Source organism: Ipomoea nil, unplaced genomic scaffold (genome assembly GCF_001879475.1).
Source record: "Ipomoea nil cultivar Tokyo-kokei standard unplaced genomic scaffold, Asagao_1.1 scaffold0805, whole genome shotgun sequence".
Classification (NCBI taxonomy): domain Eukaryota; kingdom Viridiplantae; phylum Streptophyta; class Magnoliopsida; order Solanales; family Convolvulaceae; genus Ipomoea; species Ipomoea nil.
The window spans coordinates 3,699,887-3,720,475 of record NW_017617233.1 but is presented as its reverse complement, the minus strand read 5'-3'; the positions used below and the strand labels follow the sequence as shown (position 1 = coordinate 3,720,475).

The 20,589-nt window shown below is 37.3% G+C and overlaps 3 protein-coding genes across 3 annotated transcripts; 1 reads left to right on the top strand and 2 right to left on the bottom strand.

Annotated features, from left to right (window-relative positions):
- Positions 1-1,867: 1,867 nt before the first annotated feature.
- On the bottom strand, positions 1,868-2,883 carry LOC109177803. Its single transcript, XM_019327271.1, has 2 exons — positions 2,296-2,883; positions 1,868-2,211 (listed from the first exon to the last, which is right to left on the bottom strand). The coding sequence occupies exons 1-2, from the start codon at positions 2,779-2,781 to the stop codon at positions 2,152-2,154; spliced, it is 546 nt and encodes a 181-aa protein (XP_019182816.1). The 5' UTR covers positions 2,782-2,883; the 3' UTR covers positions 1,868-2,151.
- A 7,192-nt stretch (positions 2,884-10,075) lies between these two features.
- LOC109177802 (red chlorophyll catabolite reductase, chloroplastic) lies at positions 10,076-12,469 on the bottom strand. Its single transcript, XM_019327270.1, has 2 exons — positions 12,084-12,469; positions 10,076-10,872 (listed from the first exon to the last, which is right to left on the bottom strand). Exons 1-2 carry the CDS (start codon positions 12,441-12,443, stop codon positions 10,261-10,263), a joined length of 972 nt encoding a protein of 323 aa, XP_019182815.1. The 5' UTR covers positions 12,444-12,469; the 3' UTR covers positions 10,076-10,260.
- Positions 12,470-17,282: 4,813 nt separating this feature from the next.
- LOC109177627 (U-box domain-containing protein 3) lies at positions 17,283-18,779 on the top strand. Its single transcript, XM_019327042.1, has 2 exons — positions 17,283-17,721; positions 17,903-18,779. Exons 1-2 carry the CDS (start codon positions 17,507-17,509, stop codon positions 18,699-18,701), a joined length of 1,014 nt encoding a protein of 337 aa, XP_019182587.1. The 5' UTR covers positions 17,283-17,506; the 3' UTR covers positions 18,702-18,779.
- Positions 18,780-20,589: the final 1,810 nt, after the last annotated feature.

The window sequence follows — 20,589 nt, the reverse complement described above, 5'->3', positions numbered from 1 at the left end:
GAACAATTTAAACTAGTTTACTTCTTTATGGTCATTTAAGCCCGTAAGCTATGACAGTTTTGAACTCCGTGCAACAATGCATGGCGTATGTACTATGAAACTAAACATTTAAGTTTGGTGTGCATATATACTTGAAGAAAGAATGACAGCTGCTAGTGTATATAGTTGTAAATTAAAATATTGTCACTTCAATTGAAATCTAAGCTTCCACCTACTTACCTCACTTTAAGTCAACTTTGTAAATAAACTTTTTTAATTCATGAGTTTTATAATTTAGTGACAAACGTTAAAACCTAGTACATAAAAAAATCAGATCTAATTGCACACTCATCTAAATTGCATCAAATAAGATTTTTTTCCCCCAATTCCTTGTTTTGAATATGAAAGAGAACCAGCCTAAAAGAGATAGGTAAAGTAGAGGCCAAGGTGGTCATAAGCTTGGGCCTAAAAGAGATAAGTTGTCTTAAATTACTAGTTTAAAGGTTACACTACAATAGGATCTAAGTTCAAAGAGAACCATAATCAATCTTAAAAGTAAATCTAAGAATGAGGTTTTTTTCTCAATTTTTTCAGGCCATGTAGGAGGAGAAAAGAGATGTCAGAACAAAATAAATAAATAAAATTAACGGGACAACCACCTCATCCCTTCTCTCTTCTATTTCTCTTCCTTTTAACTCATGAGTTTGACACCACAAAAACTATGGATATATAGAGTTGTTCTTAAATTGGTTTATGGACACTGCGGAATTACCGAATAGTATTTATAACATTAAAATGTTGTAGTGATTAAGAAAAACATTGACATAATTAACAGTTAAATATATATATATATATATATATATATATATATATATATATATATAGAAAAGCTTAAACTAATGCTCGCAAAGTAATACTAAATCAAGAAGATAACTCCAACTACTATCGACGTAACCAGACAAAAAGCTGGTCTTGCAAGTTTCTCTCACGTTTTTCTCCCTTCAACAGATGTTTATAATATCTAAAAATAATAATAAAAAACCATTAAATATCATAAATGACACAAACCAATACTAATCAAGATATGGAATATCATCAATAATAAAACCTTTAAAAAAAATTGTGTTGTAATAGTTAGAAAATAGAGTACTAGTAGAAAAGATAATAAAAGGGAGGGGAGGGGAAGAAGACAAGAATGGCGGTGAGCGCGAGGAGACTAGTTTGTTTATATAGTTTAAAAGAGAGAGAGAGAGAGAGAATCTGACAAAGGAAAGAGAGATGCTCCTTCCGGACGTCAAGTACTTTTGACCGGCATCTCCTCTCTTATTACATTCATTTTGGAAATTAATGAATATTCAATTCATTAATAATGAATGCAGCAGCAATACCCTCTGGCTTTCTCTTCTCTTCTTCTTTCCTCCTGTTTTTAACCAATGAATCTTAACGTATCACCTCCTGCTTCTTCTTCTGCATCTGAACCTTACCCCCCCCCCCACCCCCACCCCCCAGCTATCTCTTAGCTGTCATCTTTGACTGCTGACTCCTCCTCATTAACACCTCCCCCTCCCCCATCCCACATTACAAAAATATCATAATATATTCCTCGCCCTAAAGATTCTGTTTAACGTAACACGTTATAATTGATGCGTTATCAAAACCAGAAACACATTAACTTTCTCAGTTTAAACGATTAGGTTAATTCTAAACCCTCAAAATCCCTGTCCAGAGTCAAAGAATGAAATAAATAACGATTGAGTTACTTTTCTGGGCATAAGAGATTATTGATTTGTGTTATAAGTTGTTAAGATGTAAGGATGTAATGGTTATATATGAAGTTTGATAGTGTGGTTAGCTTCAATTCATATATCATTTGCAGCCATGAATGCACAATAAGAAGTTATATATATTTATGGTACAGAGAATTGAAGAAACAGCCAAAAATGGTGTAATGAAACAAGGAAGCTTGAAAACACTAAATTAATAGAAAATGAATCCAAATCCAAGAACATATTCATCGGACTAGCTAATTTTTTTGTTTTTTGTTTTTACCCAAACTTCCAAGTTAAAACAGAAGTCATACCAATTCCTAACCACACTAATAACAATATATTTCCACCCCCTCCAATAAGCTAAGCTCTTCTAAGAATAATGTAGTGAAAGAAGCTAACAACGTCAATTGAATCGAAACTCCATGTCCCTGCATGAGCTTGATCCTCCACCATGCAATGCATCCTGCAAATCCATATTACATCTACGTGAATAATTAGAATCAAAGAAATGATTTTTTTTTAAAAAAAAATTGAATCTTTAACATACCCGTGATGAGTTCTTGGTGGCAAGAACCTCATCTCTCTTGTCTTCGCTATTCTTGTCAACTTTCTTGGAGCCAATGTGGGATTTTCTGAGGCCCAGAAGCCCTTTCCACCTCGTCGGACTCTTGGGAGGCTTGAGGGAGACATCGTCGTCCTCCACCAGAAGCTCATCTTTGAGAGTGGTGGTCTTGTGGTGGTTAGGAGCGGCGGCGGCGGCGCCGGTCTCCTTGTAGGGCAACAGGCGGCCCTTGGAGAAGAGCTCGTCGGCGCTCATGGTCATGGCGGAGTAGTTGGAGACGCAGAATTCAAAATCGGAAGAAACGGGAGCGTCCCGGTAATTCTTGATGAGTTGCTGGTAGTGGTGATGGGCGGCGGCGCCGCCGTTACTGGACTCGACAAAGTCGTTGGAGAAAGAGATCCGGGGACTCATAATCGGAGGAGCCGCCCCTAAGGGTTTGTTGTGGTCGGAGGAGCTGTGGTTGTTGTACATTCTGTGTAGTCCATATATGGAAGCAGGGTGGGGTGTCTAGAGCGACATTGGAGCAGTGTGGGTGAAACACCAACGTTAAACCCAGAACACAGTATTATTAGTTTCTCCCTCACCTCGTCTTATCTTAGTATATAATAAATAAATAGCCGTCATGGACAGCTCAGTTAGTTAATCATATGGGTAAAGTTTCAAAACAATAATCAGAAATAGAGTCTCAGCAGAGACAGTATGAGAGTAACCTTAAAGTGAAGGGCTTCTAGCCTCTGTGTTGAGCTGATCGAGTTACCCTAATTTACATCCTCTTAGAATGAGCTCGATCTTGGGACCTTTGGGGCTGGGGATTCAAGCTTTTGGGAACAACAATAAATAAATAAATAAATTTTGGTTAGGGCAGGGGACCCTCTAATGCTGTCACCTCCCTCAAGTAGATGGGTGCATTTATATCGACATAGTTAGGACAAACTTTATTTGTTAGTTGCATATAAATATTACCTTGCTCCCTATATGTATTTATTTCTTATCTTATGATTCATGTCTTTGTTGTTTAATATTAAAGTTGTTCAAATCAAATCTTGAGCTGAAATATTTACATATATTAAATTACTTTTTTCGTCTCATCTCGAACAAGTAATTTTTTTTTTTTTTTTTTTTTTTTAATTTCAAAATAGGTTGAGCTTCATATCTTGAAAGATTCTTTTGTTTTTCTACAAAAAGTTAAACCTATAACAGGGCGTTTGGTTGGAGGGATTTTAAATTTCCTTCCCACCTAATTCCAAAGGCCATTAAATTCCGTAGTTTGGTTGAAGGGAATTGCAATTCCCCCATTTTCATGGAATTAAAATCCCATGTCCCCCCCCCCCCCCCCCCCCTAGTATTTTAATTCCTGAGAAAAAAAGATAGTGATGAGTCAAAATTACCCCTTCCTTTTTTAACCTAAAATAAATGTCTAACAACAATAATGGACATTTTTGACTTTATACTACTTATTTCCTTTCAATTCCCATGTATACCAAACATTGGAATTGAAATTTCCAGTAATTCTATTCCTGTCAACCAAACACTGGAATTTAAATTCTCACTTTATTCCCAGTAATTCAACTCCCATAGAATTACAATTCCTTTCCCACATAATTCCCCCCTCCAACCAAACGCCCTGTAATACTTTTGTTTTTTTCTACTATTCTTGGAAATAAAGATAATAATAATTTTAGAATGGAAGCTTATATTTTTTTCATTAGTTTTAATGAGCTGAGTAATATACTACATGCATTTTGATGGTAAAAATTTTACTTAATGTAACATATTGTGATCTACTAACTATTACTAAATCAGAGCTCTATATGTTATTTAACAATTAAAATACATTACATTAGACAAAATTATTATCATAAAAAGTAACTATTATATTTATATTTTAAGGAAAATGATAATAGTTGTAAAAATATATTGTAATGTGTACATTGTGATTATTTGATTATCAAATCAGATGATTTTTTAATGATAAAATTCTTCCAAAAGGTTGAACCCCAATCCTAAGGGCCCATAATGATAAAATTAGTCACTCATCATGATGTGTTACATGTTAAGAAATATTTTTTCTCTCAAACCACTATACAAATAGTGTTACTCAATTATTTTAATGAGTGAGTCTCTTGTGAGACCGTCTCATATATCTTTATATGTGAAACAAGCCGAATCATGATGAAAATGTAGTACTTATGCTGGAAAATATGTGATATTAATAAAGAATAAATTATTGGTTACTTTAAGGAAAAGTGTAATACTTTTAAATCAAAATGTAATATTCAGGATTGAATATTTATTTATATGAGAAAAAAAAATGTAATGCTAAGCAGGGATAAATGGTTTAATTGTTACTTATGATATAAAGTGTAATACTTGTGCCGAAAAATGTAATATTTTTAAATCAAAATGTAATATTAAGAGTTGAAGAGTTACTTTTGATGAAAATTGTAATACTTATGTGAAAAAAATATAATACTTATAAATTAAAAAACCTAACCCGTCTCACGGATCATCATGGGAGAATTTGCCTCTTTTTTTTTTTTTTTTTTTTAATAACTTAGGTTTTTGACTTCGCTAGATAGGATTATATATTATATCCGGGACGTCATGAACTCATCACCAGATCCATGAGGAAGCTAGTAAATTGATCAAATTTATCCGTAAGACTCAACACCAACATGTAAAGTTCTACGAATACGAAGTCTAACCCAAAGCTAAATCCTCAATATTTATGACAGGAATTAAACCCCACCTTACTTCCAAAAACGAATCTTAAATAAGATTTTTCATTAACTTCTCCCAAAAAGATTGAATCCCCAACACCCCGTCCCGACTGAGCATTTGGGAGGGTGTAAATCACGGTGACTCAATGACTCAATGGCGCGCGGCTCAACAGACAGGGCCAAATGTCGGTGCGCACAAGGGATCTACTCACTTTAGACATAATCATCACACGTACTACCGCTGCCGAGGTTCGAACCTTGATCTCTTCTCTCAAATAACATATACTCAACTAGTGAACTAAGCCCGTGCATGCAGATTTTTCATTAACTAAATCAATGACCAGGAGGTTATTATTCAATTTTTAAAGAGTTCTACTGTGTGAGCTCTCAAATCTTACACCCTAAATTTCTCTCTGATGTGGTGGACCTGATAAACTACTTTCTTATATATGTGAATTCCAATGCAAGTGTCTATATCAATATTTTGTGTGTGAAAATAAAAGTTTGAAAAAAAAAAAAAGTACACATAGTATTTTTTTTTTTTATTTTGAAAACGTTTTGATGGTGGGAGTAATTGGCTAGCTAGGTAGTGAGGAGTAGGTGCATGCATGGATGGCTTTTTGACCATCATATCATGAGTGACCACAGACTACTGCTAGATAGCATATTTTAGGTTTTGATGTGATACTTATTTGTCACCATATAGTTAGCTCTCTTGCCGTTGAACCATAAGTCAGAAAGACTCAATCTTGGATAATATAATATATATAATATACCGGGCCCTATATTGCTGCTGTTTTGTGGCTTTCTAGCAACGAACCTAACGTCGCCACGTCAACTTCATTCACACTGTCACTATCTTTCACCTTACAATCTTTAATTTATCTCTTTAATTTATACCTAGCTAGGATAGTTACCCCCGGTCAAACATCTCCCATTCATTCATTTCATTTTACTATTATAATAATTCATATATATAGTAGATCCTATCAAACAGTATAATGTACTCATGATGTATTGATTGCATTAATAACCAATAGCAAAAAAATGATATATGGAGTAGAACTCTCAAGTCATGTCTTGATTTTATTGAAATAAAAAAAGAATAAAATAATAAAAACTATAGCTCATATTTTTTTTTTTTGAATAAATCGAAGATATGTTATCACAGACAAGAAATATTATATATATAAAAAAATATTTAAAATATCGCAATTCAATTTTACCGTAGAAATTTTAGTAAACAATAAAACTGTTGAGTCATAATGGCGACATTTATTAGTTTTCTGAAAATCAGAGGTAAGTGTTATAAATGTTTTTTGTTAAGGAATTAATTTTTTTTTTCTCGGTGTAATTCTAGAATGCAAAAATCTAAAAACTGAATTAAAAAAAAAAACTAAATATTTTATAATCCGAGATAAAGATCATACATGCAATTGTATATAAGAAATCTACATATGTAATATATTTATTGTACTACTACTCTTTATCAACCAATAGAAGTACAAAGAGTTAATACCGCTTCCACTGGGGCTCAAACCCATGACATCCCATTTGAAAAAGTTACTTCATGTCTTTAGACCATAAGATCATTGACTATAGTTAAGAGTATATTCATTGAAAATATTTTTTTAAAATCTTTTTATAAATTTAATATGAATAGGCGCTCACATACCGAATTATAATAATGATACTAAAAGATGTGAAACATTTTATAGTTTGAAAAGATTAAGCCCAATTACTCAATTTTTTAAATTACAAATATACCACATCTCACATTATACTTTTAGTATTTGACTTGAAGGCAATCTTAGCTAAATCGATCGAACAATTAGCTTGGTAATCATAATGTGAGTTGTCTATTGGTCTTCTTGATTTGAGTCGGTCTGTGTTCTTGTGTATCTTCGAGTAGATGTTGCTGGCTTTCTTGTAATTATTACCGTTGATATTGTAAACTTTTCATTATCTAAATATATATACACATCTTACTAACTGACAGTATAAAATCTACCCATTTAATGTAAATACACTTATATTCAAATTCATAAGAAATGAAAAATGTTGATAGAAACTGTACCACTCAGCACATACACACCTCTACTATCTCTCCAGATTCTACTGGAAGCTATCTGCTTCCATGACCAATTATAATGTACGTCCTGACAATAGCAAAAATGATGATTAATAAAAATTTCTTAATTTATGAAGAAGTTGTTTGTAGACCCTATATATATATACCTAAATACACATTTCTACGGTGCATCAAGACAGGTGAAAGTTTGTCCACACTTGTTTGGTTGGTGATGACCAAATTTCATTGCTCCATCAAATTTATTTATAGCAAATAATTAAAATATACTTCACTTTTCATTTCCACTATTCTTGTCACTTTTAAATTACACTTTTAAAATTAGTTTAATCGAATTTAGTAGTGTGAAGCTTTGCTTAGCGCAATATCACTGCCTTTTTTCTCCTTAATAGCCCTTAACCCAAATAATGGAGGCAAATTATACTATGAACCATGATCAACATTGTAATGTGATAAATATTCATTTTTAATGTATTGAAGGTTTATTATATTATTAATGTACTAAATGTTCATTTTTAGATAGTATACCAAATAATGAACTTTCAAAAAATGAACATTCAATGTATTAAAAATGAGCATTCAGTATACTAAAAATGAACGTTATTCTATTATAGTTAGTTAATATCCCTTTATAGTCAAAGGCAAATGCAAAGTCTATCGTTTGAACACTCAGAAAATGTTAGTGGTCCACCTTGTAGTCCATGATATAATGGTTGCAAATGGATGGATGAGATTATAAGTATTGTGCTCACTGCCAAGGACCTTGTTGTTCAATGATACCAAGTTGCTCCTTTATAAGAGAGGTTATGTGATCGAGCCTCAATGGAGGCGAATAGATACTGCATTGTTAAGTTCACGATAGGACGAATATCCTATCCTAATACCAAACCCTCCTTAGAATAACTTATTACTCTTGCAAGGGAAATAGCCCATTATATTTAAGAATTAATTTCACTTTTGGTCCCACGACTTTAGAGGATCTATCACTTTTGGTGCACAACTTTAAAAGTTTTCAATTTTGGTGCCTAACTTTGTTGTTTTTATCAATTTTGGTCCTTTCAACCAAATTGACGATGAAATATTGCCAGATTTTATATTTTTAGGGGTAAAATCGTCATCCCAAGGAAACATCTTCAATATCTAAACAAAATCACTCTAAAATCATATCTATAGGTGTTTGATCGATGAGAATAATTGGGAAGACGGACAGAAACTAGACACAGATCTATGAGATTTATAGCATCGACGATTGCCAAACTCTTATATTTCTCTTAACATGATTTTTCTTTTGTTTGGATATTGAATATCTTTCCTTGGGATGACGATTTTGCCCGTAAAATGTAAAATCCAGCAATATTTCGCAGTCAATTTGGTCGAAAGGACCAAAATTAATAAAAATAACAAAGTTAGACACCAAAATTGAAAAAATTTAAAGTTTTGCACCAAAAATGATAGAACCTCTAAAGTCGTGGGACCAAAAGTGAAATTAGTTCTTCTAAAAATACTATTCCAAAGAATAAAAGTAATTACCAAACAATAGAATAAATCTTATCCATTTCCTGACCTGCTTGAATATTTTTCCATCTGATCTTCAACCTGTTCCATGAACCAAATTTAATTTGCTATTGTTAGTATAATTATTATAGTTATATTATATGGTTGTAATATATGTGGTGTTTAGAATAGATAGACTACTAGTATGGTTATAATAATGTTACTTCTAACATAACTATCAAGTTTAAGAGCATACATCTTCTTAATAAATAATTTGATTAAAGAAGCTATTAAATTAAAGTCACCATGAAAAAATAAACTACCTGATCAAAGCTAAGGCAATTTGTATGGAATGAAACAATATAATGCCACTTATACTTCACACTGCTATCAAGATCAGACTATGAACAAACGAGCCTCACATGGGGGGGTTGATACATTATACATACAGTATAATGCATAGGAGTTGGAAGGGGAATTCCAAAGCACAGTCGTTCCACAGGCACGTACCTTGGCTCTGATCTGGTATGGCATGAGCTGCTATCAGGCGTGACAGAGTACTTATAGTTAACAGTGCTTGATTGCTGCTATCAGTCGTGGCCTAGCCGCTGCAGATCAGAACTGAGGTTTACATAATTATATTGTGGTCCTCAAAATTCAAAATGGACAGCACTACTTTTGCAAAGGTTAGTTGTTATGCCATCCATATTCAAGGTAAGGTAAGATAAGATAGATGTGGTTGCTGTAGTTTCAATTCTTTTCAAATACAAATTCATTTCAACTTTACCTAGCTTTCCTAATTAATCTACTAAGCAAAAAGCTAAGATAACAACAAGTCTCACTTCTTCAACACTGAGAAGACCATGCATGGAGGTTTCCTATTCATCCCTGGAGAAACAAAATATTATGATCTTCATTGAATAGGAAGGGAAAGTTAGTAAATTTTACTCTTGAAGCTTTAACCACAATATGGTATTTTGGGCTTGGGCATAATTTGAAGATAGATCAACGAGTCTGACAACTTTTCTTCTGTCTCATTTCATAACTGGAGAACTTTTTTGAACTTTCAATCATACAAAGAAAGGTTACAGTTGGGAATTTTAGATGATTTTCTACATATCTATCTGCAACTTGGGAATATCCATATTCCATACTTCTTGTTTAAACTTTTGCTACAGCAATCTAAAAGCTTGGTCTTTGTGCAAATTGTTCTCATGAAATGATGCTTCAATTCAATGGTGTTGGTAACATTCCCATTCCCATTCCCATTCCCATTCCCATGTTGTGTCTTTTGTCCATACGAAGATTTTAGAGGAATGTTGGCAGGATCTTGGGTGAGCTTACCGAGTTTCAAAATGGTGACCTGGCAGCATAGGATTGGAAGATAGTTTGAGAAAACAACTAAACAAGGATCCAGTCTGTCCAACAGTCCAAGTGGCCAGCTATGATGAGAAGTACGGAATTTTTCATCACAAGAGCTTCCTATATATTGACATGTAGCAATTGCCTTACAATACAATGTGGGCCTAACCACAACAGTCAAAATCCATTCAAATCTATGCATGTTTATACATATTATAGCAGTACAGCTCAGTTGCAACAGTAAGTACAATTATCACCACTTACTCTATAATGCTCTGACCAAATTCAAGCATTGTAGATGCCCCTTAACACTCCTAAAACGCGGTTCGCTACTTCCTCTCCAAACAGCCTAGGGAAGCTTGATCCAAGATCAATCTCAATTGTCTTGTTTTTAATGATCTGGTCTCGCCTTCCTAATCCACCACTCTCATCCCCTCCGACTTCTCTCTCAACACATGCACACATGTCCAACCACGCCTCGAGCATCTCCTTGGCTATAGGACTAATATGATCTCGAATAATCTCCTCTATGCGTGATGTCTGGTCAGCAGGAGCTTCTATGGAGACCATAACGGCACATGGAGAGACAACGGATCGGATATATAGAGATGAAGAGACATAAGGTCGCACCTCAGGCAACTTCTCGAGAAGTTGTCTGTGTCTGTCTAGTTGGGTGTCTTCGTAAAACTCCTTCAAGTACTCGGGATGTAAGACAAGGTCCTTTCGAGGAGGGAGGTCGAGGATAAGAATTAGAGACACCGGACTGCTCCGGATGAGCTCAATTAAGAAGTTTGGTGCATCGGTGGAGGGTCTCAAATAGGCGGAGAGACTTGTTATGTTCAAAGCTCCACCAGTGGGCAACTTGCAATGAACCCAACTCCCCAATATGAAATCAATCTGTTTGCACATTGAATAGCTCCATCAATTTTGCATCATCAATCTGTTCTAACCTTCATTATAAATTTATAATCTCACATTTTGATTCTTGTTATTACTTTTACCAGTATACTTAACCTAATGAATAAGAAAACTAGCACTTATATAAGCAAGAACAAGCAAGGGATCAATACCTTAGTTCTCACAGTTGCATGGACAAAACCAGTAATTGCTAAGATGGCTGGTTATGCTTATATAAGTACGAGCTTTCTCAATCATTATTTTAAATATACACACAAGAAGTTTAACTTTAAACTAAGAATACCTAAACTATTTTGTTCATATTCATGGTATCTCTGTCTAATGTAAGACACCTTGATTGGCCCTCTAGTCAATCTACTCTGGGACCATTTCCACCTATCAACTATGTAACTCAACTTTACTAATCAAGGAAAGTTAAGTGGCATAGTAATCTGTGGTCTTATTAAGACCACTACCCCACAAATTAAGAAAGTACTTAACCAATTAATGGAGAGGCACCAAACCATGTAAGAAGCCTATATAAGTAAGCCCACAAGAACATTAAAAGGGACCATCGTCTACAATCATCTACAAGCTACAGAAACCTCTCTCGATCCTCCATCTTCTCCATGCACATTTACAAACAATTAAACATTGGAGATTCTAGCCAGCCACCCTAAGAAAAGTGGTGGTTTTCTCCCTTTTTAAGTTTCCATCTAAAACATATATTTCTTTTACTATTTATTGACACTTAACATCATATCCCTAAAATATGAGATCCCCCATGTTTCATAATCAATCACCTCTTCACTTTAATGGGTGATCCATGATATCCCCAGGCCAATTTCATGGATTTATCACATACTTTAAGTTCAAATCACAATTAGTATATAATGTTGGCAAACTGGAAATAAAAATTGGATGGGATCCTTTTGTTACCCATTCAAGATTTCCAATTCCAAGCAAATTTTGGTTAAAAATACACTCAAGGTTAAGTTTTTCTTTTAGTAGTAACAGAATCAAGTAGCATAGGCTTGTTTATTAAGAAAAGCACACTTTAGAAATTTTATTGAACTGCATTACCTTGGCTCCTGGAATTTCAAAATCCAAAAATCACAAAAATTGAACTAATAATCACTCCATAAATCTTCTAACCTAGAATAAAATAGTAAATACAACAACAGAGATAGAGATAGAGATAGAGATAATACCCTGGAAGAGGGGAGGCCGGATCGGACATGGAGAGAGGCATTGGCGGAGCCAGTAGGGTTTTGGTAGTACTGGACATCGGGTGGGAGAGTACAAGGCTGAAGGGCGGATTCAAGTCGGGTCTCAACGGAGGAGACGAGTTGCACCATGAGGTCTCTGTGTGGGGCGGAGACGTACGGAAATTCCATGAATTTTGTCCGAGATTCGCTGTGCAGAGGTTCCATTAATGGAAATTTGGAGCAGGGGATTCGATTTCTGAAGAAATGCAAGGTCGGAGATGGAGGTGGGAAAGGGGAAAGGGAAATTGGGGATGTAGTACAAGGTAGCAAGTAAGCACAAGAAGCAGCCATAGTGGCTTCCATCTTCTTTTTGGCAGTATTTCAATGCAGAGATTACTATAACTACTTCTCATTAATTAGTCATTACATTCTTTACTTCTCTAACTAACCTACTTACAAGAAATGGTTAATGCAACTGCGAGGTTGAATGTTACTGTCCGAATTTAACTCACTGGTTCACTAAAAAGTATTTGGGAGAAGAGACTATGGTTCGAACTTTGACAACGACATTATGGAAATTATATCTAAAGTGGACAAATTTCTTGTGCGCAATAACATTTAATTTGAAAAATGAAGAGTTTGAGCACAATCTTCTTGTATCTCTCGTAAGGTTTTGTATATCTTCTTGTATCTCATAAGTTTTAATCAGGTATCCATGTCCCTTGTAAAGGGGAGATTAATGACTTATAAGAAAGTAAGTACAATATCAAATGATCCAGATTTTGTTCTCTTATTTTCTTTTATATCTCAAAAATATTGCAGAATACAAGTGTTAACACAAATGTTAACAGTTATATTTAACTAAGTGTTCTTGCCTTAGAGGAAATTTTTTGGAAGCAACGGTCAAAGCAACTGTGGCTTCAGCACGGGGACGCCAATACGAAATACTTTCACAAATCAGCCTCGGCCAGACGTCGTCGCAATATGCTGCTGCGTGTGAAAAATCAAGCCGGGGACTGGACAGAAGACTTGGCGATGCATACCGAGGTTCTGAGGTATTTTACTGAAATTTTTTGTTCTGAGAATACGCCGGCTAATATCTTTGGTCGAGTCAAAAAGGTGGTGTCCAATGAAATGAACACCGCCTTTTCGCAGCCCATTACTGTACCTGAAGTAAAGGCAGCCTTGTTCTCAATGGCCCCGGAGAAAGCTCCGGGACCGGATGGTATGTCACCTGCGTTCTATCAGCATTTTTGGCCAATCCTGGGCCATGACCTGTCTATGTTTGTGATTCAATGTGTGAATGATAGACGATTCCCGCAAGGGATCAATGACGCAAATATTATTCTTATACCAAATAAAAAAGCTCCGGAAAAAGTGTCTGATCTCTGTCCTATAGCGCTTTGTAATGTTGTTTACAAAGTGCTAGCAAAAATGCTGGCAAACAGGTTGAAAGGTAGCCTGGGAACTATCGTGTCACAGTCTCAAAGTGCATTTGTGCCTGAGAGACTTCTTACCGATAATATTATTGTTGCGGGAGAAATAGGGCATTTCTTGAGACGGAAAACCTGTGGGGCTGTGGGGTGGGTGGCGCTAAAGCTAGATATGGCTAAAGCGTACGATAGGATGGAGTGGGGTTTTTTAGAGGGCATGCTGTCAGCGTTGGGTTTTTCTCGGGACTGGATAGAGTTATTGATGCTCTGTGTCTCGACTGTGCGGTACTCTATTCAACTGAACGGGGAGACCGTGGGTACAGTCTATCCTACACATGGTATACGCCAGGGGGATCCGTTGTCCCCCTATCTCTTTATTTTATGTGCCGAGGCCCTATCTGTGTTGCTACAACAGGCAGAAAATAGTGGAGCGATCCACAGGGTGCGAGTTGCACGGGGCGCCCCGTCCGTCTCCCACCTATTTTTTGCTGATGACAGCTTACTTTTCTTCAGGGCAAACCACTCCGAAGCTTTGGCCATCAGACAGTGTTTGGATTTGTATAGCGCAGCCTCGGGGCAGTTAATAAATTATGACAAATCCAGTGCCGTTTTCAGCTATAATACCACTACTGCAACCCGCGCATTGGTGTCAGAATGTATTGGGGTCCGAGAAGCAAATGACCTGGGCAAATATCTGGGACTACCGTCGGCTCTAGGGAGGAATAAAACCGCCACTTTTCGGTTCATTGAGCATAAAATTCGTGAACGTATTGGTTCCTGGCAACATAGATTCTTATCCAAAGCTGGTAAGGAGATTTTGATTAAGAGCATAGCGCAAGCTTTACCCATATTTACCATGTCCACTTTTCTTCTGCCAGCCCGAGTTTGTGACACACTAGAAAAACTTTTCAACCGCTATTGGTGGGGTGGTGGTGGTACTGATCACAGGGGTATTCATTGGTTCAGCTGGAACCGGTTATGTGTCCCAAAGAGTAAGGGTGGCCTGGGATTCAGAAAATTACATGAGTTCAACGTGGCACTCCTCGCTAAGCAGGGCTGGAGATTGCTTATTTATCCGACCTCGTTGGTGAGCCGAATTTTGAAAGCCAAATATTTTCCTAGATGTGACTTTCTGGATGCACCTATGGAGAACAACCCAAGCTACCTTTGGCGCAGCATTATGGCAGGACAAGAGGTTTTAAAAATGGGTGTGGGACGACGCATAGGTGATGGCCGGGATACTCGTATATGGGGCTGGGGATGGCTCTCTCACCCAGCAAACCCAAATCTAAACACTCCCCCATGCGATCATCTGCATGACGCTACGGTGTATAGTCTCACCGATGGCCATGGCCATTGGGATATGGAAATTTTGCGTGAAATTTTCTATGAAGAAGATATACAGCGCATCATCCGAACTCCGTCCAGTCCGCTGTTCAAAGACACGTGGCGATGGTGTGGCGACATATCGGGTAAATACTCTGTTAAGCATGGTTATCGCTTATTAACAGCCTCAAATTCCCATCTTCCTCTTGATGGAAACTTCAAGTCTTGGAATGCTTTGTGGTCCTTACCGATTCCCCCCAAGGTTAAATCTTTCCTGTGGCGTTGCGCTCGTGGGATCTTACCGGTACGAGAGAACTTGAGGTCTAAGCGAGTCTGGATAGGCGGTGGTTGCCCTCTATGCGACGCTCCCAGGGAAACTGTCGAGCATCTTCTGTGTGAATGTGTCTACGCACGAGGCAGTGGGATTCTGAATCCTTCGTTACAGGGTCAAACCGTACAGCAGATCATGGAAGCTACACTGCAGTTGCCGAACCCAGAGGAAGCAGTGGCTCTTGCGGCGTCCTTTTGGGCAGTTTGGCTTTCAAGGAATGATAAGGTGTGGCGGAATATTTCTCCTACTATGGAGTCTTTGCGTATTCAAATCTTGCGCCTGCGTAGTTCCTGGAAAGAGGCTTTTCAAGCCGATTGCCCGACGGGAGTCACGAGTGGCAGCTCCGAACAATGGCAGCCTCCACCTCGTAACTATCTTAAATGCAACGTGGATGCTGCTGTTTTCACGAATGGTGCTGGTTATGGCGCTGTTATACGAGACCATGAAGGGCGTTTTGTGGCAGCGAAGTGTGGACAGCTCGAGTGCAACCCAAATGCGTTATGGGCAGAGGTCTTGGCAGCCAAAGAAGCACTAACGTGGCTAAAGAATTTGCGGCGGGATAACATCATTTTCGAGTCTGATTGTTTAGTTTTTTGCAATGTTTTTAATTCTTGTTCTTTAGATTTATCGTATGTTGGTATTCTTGTGAAGCAATGTTGGTCGATTGCCTGTGACATAGGGTCCGTTAAGGTCCAGTATGTCAAGAGATCAGCGAACCGCGTGGCTCATGTCTTAGCCCTGGCAACCGGTTCTTTGTCTGTCTCGGGAGAGTGGGTTGAAACCCCACCTGATTGTATTTCGAATCTTTTCAGTGATTAATGAAAGTCTTTAGTCTGGTTTTCAAAAAAAGTGTTCTTGCCTTAGTCATATTTCATTACTAACTAAGTGTTCTTGCCCACCAAGACTATCTGGTCTAATGGTATTCGGGTTGGACTTCTATTTGGAAGGTTGTGAGTTCGAGTCTTAGCTAGTGAAGGCGTTATTGGTTCTTTGTGTTTCAGTAGGTTGAGAAAGTATGTAATGGACCGGAAGAACAGGAAAACTTGTCTGAGTAAAGAATCAAATTAAAGCAAAGGTTTTAGCTGATTGTCATCATAAAGATATGGGAAAATCTGCATTGTTTATCGGGAAATATAATTGAACAATACTATAATAATACTACGTACTTTCCTAGTGATATGCATGCCTCCCACTTAGAATTTTTAAGATTATCCATTATGAGAAACATAACAAATCTTATTAGTCAGAGATATATGATCTCATATATGATCTCTTCTCTGTTTTCTTGTGTCTGTTGAAAGTACTGAGAAAAGAAAGAGATCACGTTTGCCAATCACATCTGTTCGTAATGCATGGGAAGGTGAATCATCAAATCTAACAAAGCAAATTTCAGGTGCCAAGTTCAATCTTGTTTGAATAATTTAGCCATAATCTACCAAACTTTTTAGGTTAATATTGTCTCGTCCACCTCGTTATGTGAGTCAACAACTTGGATATAAATCAAGCATTTATGTAAGTTCCAAGCTAAATTCATGCCATTTATAATATAATATAAGTATATAACATGTTAATTATATATACTTGCCCACAAAAAGTAAAATTTCTTCGTCCTCAGGCCTCCACATCTCAGCTCAATAGATTGTGGAAAGGTAAATTATTATGATGACTGGTCACAAGGAGCCCACCATATTGCACGATGGAGGTAACTCTTACATTGCTATTGTCTGTATCCTCACTCACAATCTAACACTTAGAAATTAACTGAATGCGGACAACATGTTAGATGTTCTTGCCCACAAAATGTAAAATTTCCTCACTCGTAGGCCCCCATATCCCGGCTCACCAGATACTAAAAAGGTAAATTATGATGATTTAGTAACCTATTAAGTGAGAAGACTAGTGTCTGGTGTTCACAAGGAGCCCCACCACATTAGTGATGGAGGTAACTCTTATACAGTGGTTGTTCTGATCTGGGTCCATCCTGTGTACTTGCTTACACTCTATCACTCAGGAATCAACCGGGCAACATGTTAGTTGTACTGTAGCACGGAGAGCTGACGATAGTTTCTTCTATAAGAGGAAAGTGGAGATTGAATGCAAGGTATTTCCATCTAAGAGAGTTAAGTGGAAAGCTGAAAAGGGAACAGAGATTGCTTCTAAGCCAAACAATTATGTCAAAAAGAGTGTCAAAAAGCTACAAAGACGTTACATACTTGTGAAGCAAACTATATACCTTATCCAAACGGTAACTGTTGCATCCAAATATATAAGCTGATAATAACTTAACAGGAAGGGTGGCAGTAGTTAATTATACTGGAGATCGAGGGCTTCCATCCATGGAGGAAATGGTGGTGGAAGCTCTCATCTTTGGCGATGCAAAATCCCGAGTCATGGCTGCAAAGCAAGTCGGGCAATTCACGAGGAAACAACGCCACAAAATACCTGAAAAAGACATCATTCCTCCATTGATCTCCATGCTCCATTCCCAAGATTATGAAGCCATTGAAGCCTCACTCTTGGCTCTGCTTAATCTAGCCTATGGCAGTGAAAGGTTTGCTGCAAATTTCTTCCCGATTCTTGTATAATATATCGTTTCGCGAAGCTCCATGAAGGGTCAAGCCTGTTGAGCATATAGCCATGAATGTGCAATCCAACTTTCAGCTTAGGCTTTTGTTGAGATGGAGCAATCAGAGTCTAATCTAATCCTATACTAATTCTTTTTTAATTTTTAGGAATAAGATCCTGATTGGTAGATTTGGGGCAATATCAGTGATAGCAATGGTGCTTCAGCTCCAGAATGAATCGTTATGTGGGCTAGCAATCGCAGCGCTTTTGACACTTTCTTCTTGCATGGCAAACAAGGTGGAGATTGTAAAATCAGGGGCGGTTGAACATCTTCTCTATCTGCTCAGATCACAGTTCTTCACAGCTAGAAACATGATCATCAGTCTTGATATCATATCCGTACTACACAATCTCTCAACTTGCCACGAAATCGTCCCGAGAATAGCCGTATCAGGAGGAGGAGTAGCGTTGCTGCTCCAAATAATAAATTCCTCGGAGAAATCATCGGAGATGGTGGAGAAAGCAGCGGCGGTGCTTGAGAACATGGTTTGTTCATCGGACGCGGCGATGAAGGAGGCGGCGGAAACCGCGGGTTGTGTCGGGGTGTTGGTGGAGGCTATGGAGGAGGGTTCGAGGTTGTGTAAAGAATACGCGGTGGGGATTCTGTTGAGGCTTTGCCGGAGCTGCAGGGAGAGCTACAGGGGGGTGATATTGCGGGAAGGAGCCATGGCGGGGCTGCTTCAGTTGACGGTGGACGGGACGGCGACGGCCCGGGAGAAGGCGAAAGCGCTGATTTTGCTCCTCAGAGATTGCCCGAATCGCGGCGGCGGCGGCGGTCAAAGAAACCCGCAGACGCAGGCGAAGAATGTGCTGTTGGAAGAGGTTATGAGCCAGATTGACCGAGGAGATCGAGCCGGAATGTCGGTGGCGGTGTTGGAGGAGATGATTGCCAAACTTCGAACATGATCTCATCTCATTCAATTCAATCATAACTTAAGTCACACTAATTTTAAATCTTCAAAGTTCTTGTTTAAAAATTGTTGAAAGAGATAATTAAATCTGTTAATTTTTAAATCTGACCATTTATCTGTACACTTTTTACATAAGCCGTCTTCATCACTGATTGATTTTCACTTTCTTTATGTATATTTTTAGACCTTTAATTTCTATATGATGGTCAATGGTTGATGCTCAGCTAATATGAAATATGAATGTGACTTCTAAGCATGAAAAAAATTGGCCACCATCCTTGTCCCTCACTGGCATGTTCTTTGAAATCACACATACATAACACACATAGAAAAGTAAGTCGATATAATAACATGCCTTAATTAAAACGAATCATATTATTATTCCATTAAATCACAACTAGTCACCAACATTTCACCACTTCAAATTATAATAATCCTTTGGGGAAGCCGATGGTAGGGGGATAATGGTTGGCATTATGGTCAGGAGTACTTGGACCACTAGCCACTTCTCTTTTCACCACCCCAAATCAGAAATTAATATTATGTGTTGAAGCCAATGATGGTGGGTGGTCAGAGTTTGGATCGGTAGACACCAATTTCTTTGTCTCCTCATATTTTAGATTCATATTTTTTGTTAAATTTGATGATGGTGGATGACTAGGATTTGAATCAGTAAACACTAGTCTTTTCATTCCTCCGAATTTCAAATTAAAATCCATTGTTAAAGTCAAAGATGGTGGGTGGTCAGGGTTGGGACCAGTTGAAGTTGATGATGGTGAATGGTTAGGATTTGGACCAGTAGGCACTAGTCTTTTCACCCCTCCAAATCTCAAATTAAAATCCATTGTTGAAGTCCACGATGGTGGGTGGTCAGGATTTGGACCAGTAGGCACTAATCTCTTCACTACCCCATTTCTTAGCAGATCAATATCATTTGTTGAAGTTGATGATAGTGGATGGTCAAGATTTAGACCAATAGGCACTAGTCTCTTCACTTCTCCAAATCTCAAATTAAAATCATTGGTTAAAGTTGACAACTGTGGGTGGTCAGGGTTTGGACCGGTAGACACCAATCCCATCACTTTCTCATATCTTCGATCGATATTCTTTGTTGGAGTTGATGATGGTGGATTGTTAGGATTTGAACCAGGCACTAGTCTTTTCACCCCTTCAAATATGAAATTTAAAACCTTAGTTGACGTTGATGATGATTGATGGTCAGGATTTGGACCAGTAGGCACCAATCGCTTCTCCACTCCATATCCTAGACCAATATCTTTTGTTGAAGTTGATGATGGTGGATGATCAGGGTTTAGACCGGTAGGTACCAACCTCTTCCCTATCCCATATTTCATATCAATATCATTTGCTAATATTGATGGTTGTGGTTGGAATGATAAGCAATGTTGGATTCTCTCAAGTTGATAACATAGAATGGTAGCAGGGTGTTGATGATGCTGATTTTGATTTGTGGGTGATGATGAAATAAGCACAAAGAGGAGAGAGAGTATAAACAAATGAAGTTGATATTCAAACTTCATTCTTGAAGACTATCACTGTCGGTTTTTAAAAGGTTTTTTTTTGCAAATATAACAAAAAGATTTTAGCTGCTGTATCAGAAACAAAATGTTCTTCTATATATACACTCGAGTGGGTATTGAAATGGATAAGTATCCACTTTTTGGGTATAATAAATTAATAATAAAGGCTTCTTATTTAATTACTTTTCCGGATATAGTTGGTTCAATTGATATTACGAAAATTACATAATCAAGTTTAAATAATAATTATTAATTATATATATATATATATATATATATATATATATATATATATATGATTCTTAGATGGTTGTCATAACATTTTCTTAATAAACTCAATTT

Excerpts from the sequence above, each read along its gene's own strand:
- LOC109177803 (XM_019327271.1), bottom strand. The coding sequence starts at position 2,781 with ATGTACAACAACCACAGCTCCTCCGACCACAACAAACCCTTAGGGGCG. Across the intron at positions 2,212-2,295 it reads CCACCAAGAACTCATCACGG|GATGCATTGCATGGTGGAGG; the intron begins GTATGTTAAAGA and ends ATGGATTTGCAG.
- LOC109177802 (XM_019327270.1), bottom strand. The coding sequence starts at position 12,443 with ATGGAAGCCACTATGGCTGCTTCTTGTGCTTACTTGCTACCTTGTACT. Across the intron at positions 10,873-12,083 it reads CCGGCCTCCCCTCTTCCAGG|ATTGATTTCATATTGGGGAG; the intron begins GTATTATCTCTA and ends ATGTGCAAACAG.
- LOC109177627 (XM_019327042.1), top strand. The coding sequence starts at position 17,507 with ATGGAGGAAATGGTGGTGGAAGCTCTCATCTTTGGCGATGCAAAATCC. Across the intron at positions 17,722-17,902 it reads CTAGCCTATGGCAGTGAAAG|GAATAAGATCCTGATTGGTA; the intron begins GTTTGCTGCAAA and ends TTTAATTTTTAG.